General features: G+C 44.0%; 1 protein-coding gene across 1 annotated transcript; it reads right to left on the bottom strand.

Moving 5' to 3' along the window:
* Positions 1-774: 774 nt before the first annotated feature.
* LOC129834658 (uncharacterized) lies at positions 775-3,707 on the bottom strand. The gene is made up of 7 exons (XM_055899850.1): positions 3,522-3,707; positions 3,061-3,167; positions 2,796-2,906; positions 2,618-2,671; positions 2,343-2,504; positions 1,993-2,115; positions 775-1,549 (listed from the first exon to the last, which is right to left on the bottom strand). Exons 1-7 carry the CDS (start codon positions 3,526-3,528, stop codon positions 1,511-1,513), a joined length of 603 nt encoding a protein of 200 aa, XP_055755825.1. The 5' UTR covers positions 3,529-3,707; the 3' UTR covers positions 775-1,510.
* Positions 3,708-10,132: the final 6,425 nt, after the last annotated feature.

Raw genomic sequence — 10,132 nt, 5'->3', positions numbered from 1 at the left:
CTGTACTGCTGGGAATGCCTATTATTTGCAAGTGATCGATTTGGTGTTTGGAGCCACACTGGCTTTGCAAACTTGAGTTGTCTAACCAAGGCAGCAACGAGACACCAAAGTACGGCTGGGCACTTACAAGCAATGGTGCTTTTGAAAACTTTTGGGTACACCCGAGTGGATCTACAGCTCAATGAACAAGCGCGCAGGGCAACGGAGCTGCACAATGAAAAGGTGAAGAAAAATAGGGAAATATTGAAAAGACTCATTGATTGTGTCATGTTTTTGGGTAAACACTGTTTACCCAAAAATGTCAATTTTTGTCAATTTCAAGGTGACGCAACGCCTGGTTATACTGCGTTTCTGTCTAAATGTATAGTGTCTAGGGCCAATGCACTGTGTAGGACCTCACTGAAGGCCCAGGCCCCAGGCCCACGGCACGCCACTGTCTAAAACGCTTCCCCCTCCAACACCGTCAAACCACCAGATATACGGGTGTCGCCTAACGTGAATCTGATTGAATCGAGCCCTCATCCATATAATCACTGTAATAATGTGTCTGTTTATTCATCTCTTGGATTTCATTCAGCTCTTTAGGCTTTGTATAAGACTTTGTAGCTGTACACTTGCCCCTGTACCTCTTACCCCTAACCCTTCATAACACCATAGTTATCAATTTACCATTACTCTAAGTCTACCATCTACAAATGGATTAGGAGAAATGGGCACTTCATATCTAGCGGAATTGTAGTTCTCTGTTAGCCAAAAAGGGGCGGCATTGTAATATAAATTGATGGGTATACTTTATTGGTGAATTGTAAGCAATTTATAAACCCTTCATTGATCAACTTTTTAACAATCGCTTGTGGAGATATTGACCAAAAGGAGGAAGATCCAGGAAATATAACAAGAACACGAACAGAACAATAGGGTTCCTGCACCTGCTAGGACCCCTAATAACATGTAACTCACATTAGAGTACATCATGTCAAAGAGTTTTTAATTACATAAAGAAGTCCATCAGCATTACTTACACTGAGTGCACAAAACATTATGAACACCTGTTCATTATATGACATAGGTTGACCAGATTAATCCAGGTGAAAGCAATGATCCCTTATTGATATCACTTGTTAAATCCACTTAAGTCAGTGTAAATTAAGGGAAGGAGACAGGTTCAAGAAGGATTTTTAAGCCTTGAGACAATTGAGACATGTTTTGTGTATGTGTACCGTTCAGAGAGGGAATGGGCACCGGTTTGTCTCAAGAACTGCTGCGCTGCTGGGTTTTTCACACTAAATTGTTTCCCGTGTGTATCAAGAATGGTCCACCATCTAAAGGACATCCAGCCAACTTTACACAACTGTGGGAAGCACAGTGTTCTTAAAGTTTTGTGCACTCATTGTATGTGTAGACATATAGGACTACAATATTTTTGTTGATGGAAGAATAACATGTTTTTGGTGGTTGGTTAGTAGGGTTGGATCTCTTGTCTTGATTGGTCCTCACACAGAATCTTTCCTCATTGCTGAGCAGGAGGGACTTGGAGTGTGATCACCGGCTAGAAGAGAGAACTCACATACTCAATTAAGAGATTATAACCGTCATGTTAAAACAACATTCAACCACTGATGATAATTCAGATGACCTGTTCGGTATCTGGTCAAATACAATATTTGAAACGATGAGAAAAGGCCACTCAGCTCATTATAGACACACCACAAGCATAGTATTGGTTGGCCTCCAACCGAACTTCGCATTTCAAGGAAGGTTCTAGGAAGGCATGGACTGCACGGGACTAGAAATTAGCCTGGGCATTTACAACTCACTGGATAATTTTCTTTCCCTTTTTGTTCCCATCATAAGCCAAATCATGATAATTCTGTGATAAAACCCCAATTTAGACTGGCTCACTGGCCAATGGATCCGTCTGGCATTTGCCAGAATTGACCTATGGCCAGTCCGTTTCTGATTCTTAGAGGTTCCATTTCTACACTGACTCACCATTCGTTGTCCCGGGGAGCAGCAGTTGACCACCTTGCAGCAGTAGGCAGCCAGTGTGACAGAGATAGCGATGAGAGCAGTATGTATCAGGACCACCTCAGCAAAGTAATGTGCAGTAGCATCCTGTTGACAAGAATTGGACCAATGTGTACTTTGTTTCATGTTTCTTCCTATTGTATGACACATCTTTACACATTTGATAAGTAATATTTGCTTGTAACATTTGATAGGACATTCTCAATCTCAGTCCACTTTAACATGTAATCTGAGCATCCCAGTTTGAACATCCTCTTTCTCCATATCCATTTACATTGAAATATTTCCAACACATACTGTCTGTACATACTCACAGTGATTGAATAGCAAGTATTGTCGTGATCAGTGCTGTTGATTTCAACGTATTTCCAGCAGTCATAACCATATCTGTGTCCAGGAAATTTTGACACAGAGACGAGCAAGTTGAACGCTGATGCTACACAGGCCACTACCTGCATCCCCAGACAGGCCTTCAGCTGAGACAGAAGGAGGAGAGGAGAGCAACTGAGAGCAGAATAAATGCCACTGGTACAGTATATCTCACTTGTTTTCTCAAAGAACATGTACGCCTACAAATTGCATAACTTACAGTGGGAAGATGGAGATTCTGTGCAGCTATGGCCAAACTACCAGCTATGATCATCTGAAGAGAGTACAACAGTAAATGTCACGTCAAACTCATAGTCTCAACACTCAACTCTTTCATTTGCTTGTCTTTTAATATCAATCAAGTGAGTGCAGAGGGCACATGTATGGTGGTCACTCACAAACACTGATCCAATGACATGTGTTGAATCTTCAACCAACATGCTCATGCTGTTGGTGAACATGACAATGACAGAACTTATGTAGAATACACTGAGAGCAATCTGAGCCACCTGAGAAGAGGAACAGAGAGAGGTAAAGTAAAATGAGCTACATATTAAATAACATTAAATAACATTTCATAAATCATAATACATTATAGTGACATTTAAATGGATTGCCAGACTACACAGACAACACTTCATTTATTTGCTCAGGTTGTTTTACCCCCAATGCTTTGGGTTGAGACTCCAGGTACTTCTGTTTTTGGTGAGCAGTTTTCTGAAAAGTCACTGCGACAAGAGGACCCTCTGCACCGGGCACGGCCTCTTCATCTGAAAAGAACATTTGAGTAAACAGTCTTGCAATAGACTGTTGAACCTACTGTAATTCAATCCAATTGATTGAATAGATTTAAATGTCCTTTGGGAAGAGCATATTGCACAGATTGCTGTTGACATGCAAAAGTTTACATACAAAAGTTCTTAACTGTTAGATTTCCTCAGTGCAGGACAATACATTCTAACTGATGTTTTTTACTGGCAAATTGTTGTGTTCAAAATGACACCCTAAGACGTGTCAGAGGAAGGCCCAAAAAAGGTTGTGTTTGTTGTTAATGCAAACATGCAGATCAGAGTCAAGATTGTCTTGTTTTTACTAACCATGCAATGCAATGATATTTGTTTTACCTGCCATAACTGTTGGATGTTATTAAGATCTCTGAAACCTTCGATAATCTTTAAAATAGTCTACTTTTGACTTCCTTGACGAAATTCACAACAAAACCACCAACGCCCCTGAACTCTTTGTGTGCCCCGTTATTTTTTATCCAATCCCGCCCCCTTCTTGTCAGAGGAATTTGACCCCTCTCTAGGCTCACACACTCCTCCCCCTTAACTGTTAGAATTTTCTGCCCTGCACTGAGGAAATCTAACTGATGGTTTTAACTGGAAAATTGTTGAAGACTATGTTTGTGTTCAAAATGACACCCTAAGTAGTGCATTTTACGGGGAAAAGGTTGCCATTTCAGATGCAAATGGCACCCTAAGCGGCCATATAAACCCCCTGTGGGACAAATTCGGCCCGCGGGCCAACAGGGGTAGGGTGCCATTTCAGTCTGTACGCTATAGTGAGCTACGATTGGTCAATTGCACTGCGATATCGCAGAGTATTTGCATAATGTTCCCATGTCATGTTTGCATCACCCAGTGGTCCCCCCGCCCACTTTGCTTCTCATCGATTATTTTCCATTGAAAATGAATTGCTTCCATTGTTTCATCGCCCGACATTAGCTCTAGCGGACATGGACCATTTAGACTAGCTTAGATTTGACTTACACTTCAATGCATTACATGTGAGGTGTACATTTCATTCGACTGTAAGGCTTTTCATAAGTTGAATCGTGGTCATATGATCTTACTGTTATTTATTTGATTGAAAGATATGCATATGTTCATTGAAAAGACTGGACTACAATGTTTAATTTGATTTATAGCTTGCTTCTTTTATTTGAAAATGTGTGACTTCCACCCACATAGGTCAGCAGTGAAGACCTTTTCAGTATGCCAGTGGGTTGTTGTGGAGGGGCACGCTCCTTGATAAGTGCTTTGTAAACATTAACACAAATCATGCCATCAGCTACCACAGCAAGTGAAATCACTGCAACACTTAACAAATAGCTGCAGTCAGTTTCAGAATGGGTGGCAAGAAATAAGTTAGTCCTTAATGTTTAGAAAACTAAAAGCATTATATTTGAGGCAAATTATTCACTAAACTCTAAACCTACAAATACCCCAATGGTTATAATTATTGTAATCGGATACATTTTGTACTCTTATAAAGCTATAGACATCCCCCTAATATTGCCACATTGATACGAAATTGATCAGATAAACTAGTCTTCATTATTATGCCTCTGTCAGAAACTGTAACGGCGGTCCTCCTCCTCTTCACCCGAAAAGGAGGAGTATTGAGGGAACCAAGGCGCAGCGTAGTGAAATGACATGATTTATTGAACACGACGGAAAAACAAACTAAACTTGCATAAACCAACAAAACAAATAAACGATGCAGACAGACCTGAACGACGAACTTACATATAACGTGAAGAACGCAATGAACAGGAACAGACTACATAAAACGAACAAACCGTAAACAGTCCCGTATGGTGCAAACATATACACAGACACAGGAGACAACCACCCACAACGAACACTGTGAAAACGCCTACCTAAATATGACTCTTAATTAGAGGAACGCCAAACACCTGCCTCTAATTAAGAGCCATACCAGGCAACCCAATAAACCAACACAGAAACAGAAAACATAGAATGCCCACCCAAACTCACGTCCTGACCAACTAACACATAAAACAGGTCAGGAACGTGACATAACCCCCCCCTCAAGGTGCGAACTCCGGGCGCACCAGCAGAAAGTCTAGGGGAGGGTCTGGGTGGGCATCTGACCACGGTGGTGGCTCAGGCTCTGGACGAAGTCCCCACCCCACCATAGTCAATCCCAGCTTACGTTTACCCCTTATCATGACCACCCTCTTATTTCCCCCACCTATTTTAAGGGGCAACACCAAGATAAAGTACAGCTCCGGGACAAGGTAGCTCAGGATAAAGAGGTAGCTTAGGATAGAGGGGCAACTCCGGACTGAAGGGCAGCTCCGGACAGAGAGACAGCTCTGGACTGAGGGGCAGTTCTGGATTACTAGCCGCTTCTGGCTGAGGGGCAGCTCATGGCTGACTGACGGCTCTGGACGCTCATGGCAGGCTGACGGCTCTGGACGCTCATGGCAGGCTGACGGCTCTGGACGCTCATGGCTCGCTGACGGCTCTGGACGCTCATGGCTGGCTGACGGCTCTGGCTGCTCATGGCTCGCTGACGGCTCTGGACGCTCATGGCTCGCTGACGGCTCTGGCCGCTCATGGCTCGCTGGGGGCTCTGGCAGATCCTGTCTGGCTGGCGGCTCTGGCAGATCCTGTCTGGCTGGCGGCTCTGGCAGATCCTGTCTGGTTGGTGGCTCTGGCAGATCCTGTCTGGTTGGCGGCTCTGGCAGATCCTGTCTGGTTGGCGGCTCTGGCAGATCCTGTCTGACGGACGGCTCTAGCGGCTCCTGTCTGACGGACGGCTCTAGCGGCTCCTGTCTGGCGGGCGGCTCTAGCGGCTCCTGTCTGGCGGACGGCTCTGTAGGCTCATGGCAGACGGGCGGCTTTGCAGGCTCATGGCAGACGGGCGGCTTTGCAGGCTCATTGCAGACGGATGGCTCAGACGGCGCTGGGGAGACGGATGGCTCAGATGGCGCTGGGGAGACGGATGGCTCAGATGGCGCTGGGGAGACGGATGGCTCAGATGGCGCTGGGGAGGCGGATGGCTCTGGCCTGGATAAGGTGCACTGTAGACCTGGTGCGTGGTGCCGGAACTGGAGGCACCAGGCTAAGGACACGCACCTTCATGCTAGTGCGGGGAGCAGGGACAGGGCACACTGGACTCTCAAAGCGTACTCTATACCTGGTGCGTGGTACCGGCACTGGTGGCACCGGGCTGAGGGCAAGCACATCAGGATTAGTACGGGGAGAAGAAACAGTGTGTACAGGGCTCTGGAGACGCACAGGTGGCTTAGTGCGTGGTGCCGGAACTGGAGGCACCGAACTGGATACACGCACTACAGGGAGCGTGCGTGGAGGAGGAACAGGGCTCTGGAAACGCACTGGTAGCCTAGTGCGTAGTGTAGGCACTGTAGGTACTAGGCTGGGGCGGGGAGGTGGCGCCGGAAATACCGGACCGTGCAGGCGTACTGGCTCTCTTGAGCGTAGATCCTGCCCAACCTTACCTGGTTGAATGCTCCAGGTCGCCCGACCAGTGCGGGGAGGTGGAATAACCCGCACCGGGCTATGTAGGCGAACCGGGGAAACCATGCGTAAGGCAGGTGCCATGTATGCCGGCCTGAGGAGACGCACTGGAGACCAGACGCGTTGAGCCGGCCTCATGACACCTGGCTCAATGCCCAATCTAGCCCTACCAGTGCGGGGAGGTGGAATAACCCGCACCGGGCTATGCACACGTACAGGAGACACCCTGCGCTCTACTGCGTAACATGGTGTCTGCCCGTACGCCCGCTCTCCACGGTTAGCCTGAGAAGTGGGCGCAGGTCTCCTACCTGCCCTTGGCCCACTACCTCTTAGCCCCCCCCAAGATTTTTTTGGGTGTTACTCACGGGCTTTTTGGGCTTCCGTGCAAGACACGTCCCCTCATAACTCCTGTTCCTCTCTCTCTTCTCCTCCGCTCTCCGAACTGCCTCCAGCTGTTCCCATGGACGGTGATTCACTTTAGCCCATGGTCCTTCTCCGTTAAATACCTGCTCCCAACTCCACAAGTCCTGTAAACTCTCCCGTTGCTCGACATTACGCTGCTTGGTTCTGGAGATTTGGTGGGTGGTTCTGTAACGGCGGTCCTCCTCCTCTTCACCCGAAAAGGAGGAGTATTGAGGGAACCAAGGCGCAGCGTAGTGAAATGACATGATTTATTGAACACGACGGAGAAACAAACTAAACTTGCATAAACCAACAAAACAAATAAACGATGCAGACAGACCTGAACGACGAACTTACATTTAACGTGAAGAACGCAATGAACAGGAACAGACTACATAAAACCAACAAACCGTAAACAGTCCCGTATGGTGCAAACATATACACAGACACAGGAGACAACCACCCACAATGAACACTGTGAAAACGCCTACCTAAATATGACTCTTAATTAGAGGAACGCCAAACACCTGCCTCTAATTAAGAGCCATACCAGGCAACCCAATAAACCAACACAGAAACAGAAAACATAGAATGCCCACCCAAACTCACGTCCTGACCAACTAACACATAAAACTAACAGAAAACAGGTCAGGAACGTGACAGAAACAGAGGTTTACTGATTGTTTTACTGTTAACTGAGAGCTGTGACAATTTTAGAATGTAAATCTTGGTAGGCCAAAAAATAAAAAAAGTCACTACACAACACAACACTAAACAATACATTAAGTGCACTATAATGGTGACAAACGGTGCCCACAAACTGTTAGGGCCTACATAAAGCTGTCCCAAAATCTTTTCTACACCTGGCTATCAGCGGAGCCTGGTCTGGCAGCAAAACAGTTTATTCAGCCTCATTTAGTGCCTTTCAAAATAAAAAAGTGCTAATATGGCTGACTTGCAAAGCTCTACCGCTTCTCTCTCCCGGATCCGGGATCCCCCTCATCAAAAAAGCTGACTAGCATAGCCGAGCCTAACGGGACAGGGATATCATATAATCTAATTTCATGAAATCACAAGTCCAATACAGCAAATGAAAGATAAACATCTTGTGAATCCAGCCATCATTTCCGATTTTTAAAATGTTTTATAGCGAAAACACAATATGTATTTATATTAGCTAACCACAATAGCCAAACACACAACGGCATGTTTTCACCATGTTTCCACCGCATAGGTAGCTTTCACAAAACCCAGAAATATAGATAAAATTAATCACTAACCTTGAACAACTTCATCAGATGACAGTCTTATAACATCATGTTATACAATACATTTATGTTTTGTTCGAAAATGTGCATATTTGAGGTATAAATCATAGTTTTACATTGCAGCCACCATCACACATAGCACCAAAGCAGCCAGAATAATTACAGAGAGCAACGTGAAATACATAAATACATGGTGTACAGCAAATGAAAGATAAACATCTTGTGAATCCAGCCAATATTTCTGATTTTTTAAGTGTTTTACAGCGAAAACACAATATATATTTCTATTAGCTCACTACAATAGCCAAACACACAACGCCATTTACTCCCCGCCAAAATAGCTTTCACAAAAACGACAAAATAGAGATGAAATTAATCACTAACCTTGAACAACTTCATCAGATGACAGTCTTATAACATCATGTTATACAATACATTTATGTTTTGTTCGAAAATGTGCATATTTAGAGCTGCAAATCATGGTTATACATTGTGAATACGTAGCAACAATTCACCAAAATCTCCGGAGATATTTTGGACAGTCACCTAATCTAATCAAAGAACTCATCATAAACTTTACTAAAAAATACATGATGTACAGCAAATGAAAGATGGTTCTCACTGGTTCTTAATGCAACTGCTGTGTTAGATTTAAAAAAAAATAACTTTAGTAGAACATACAGCATGCAGTATTGTGAGACAGCGCTCACATATTCTCCGCCTTGTTGGAGCCAACATTTACCACAAAAATATGAAATAACATCATAAATAATCTCTTACCTTTCTTGATCTTCCATCAGAATGTAGTGCAAGGAGTCCTATTTCCAGAATAAATCGTTGTTTGGTTTTAGAATGTCCATTTCTTCTGTCGAATTAGCAACTTTGACTAGCATTGTGGAGCTCACGTGTCCAAGAAATGTTTGCACATGGAACAAAAAAATTCAAAATTCCCAATAAACGTTGAATAAACTGATCAAACTCGGTTGAAAAATCCTACTTTATGATGTTTTTCTCATATGTATCAAATAAAATCAGAGCCGGAGCAATTCGCCGTGTATACCGAAAGCTTTTCAGAAGACAACGTGGAGCTCCCTCGCGCGCCGTCGAAAACTGACAAAAGAGCTGACCTGTCACTCCAAAAGCTCTTATTCGGCCTCACATCTAGCTAGACACCCCATTCAACCTTCTACTTCCTGTTGACATCTAGTGGAAGGCGTATGAAGTGCATACAGATCGATAAATAAAAGCCAGTTGAATAGGCAGGCCCTGACACAGACCCTCGTTTTCAGATTTTTCACTTCCTATATGGAAGTTTGCTGCCAAATGAGTTCTGTTTTACTCACAGATATAATTCAAACAGTTTTAGAAACCTCAGAGTGTTTTCTATCCAATAGTAATAATAATATGCATATTGTATGATCTAGAACAGAGTACGAGGCTGTTTAATTTGGGCACGATTTTTTCTCAAAGTGAAAACACCGCCCCCCTATTCACAATAAGTTTTAAACAAATGTGGTTTCTAATGACAATTGAGATGTACAAACTATGGCATAAGGGGATTAAGACATTAATGAGCGAGCTAGGATGGACGTAGTCAATATAACTATTTGTTTAGCACTTGTACTTGAAATGTACAGCAACAGAATTCAGAACATGTGCCGCTCTTACAGTGTTCGCCCTGTACACCAAGTCAGAACTGTAGGATAAATAAAGGGGGCATATAAACTGACAATGAAAGCTCTTACAATATTCAATGATTACATTTATCTGAAA

This window comes from Salvelinus fontinalis, chromosome 35, assembly GCF_029448725.1.
Source record: "Salvelinus fontinalis isolate EN_2023a chromosome 35, ASM2944872v1, whole genome shotgun sequence".
Classification (NCBI taxonomy): Eukaryota; Metazoa; Chordata; class Actinopteri; order Salmoniformes; family Salmonidae; genus Salvelinus; species Salvelinus fontinalis.
This window is presented reverse-complemented; position numbering and strand designations above follow the sequence as displayed.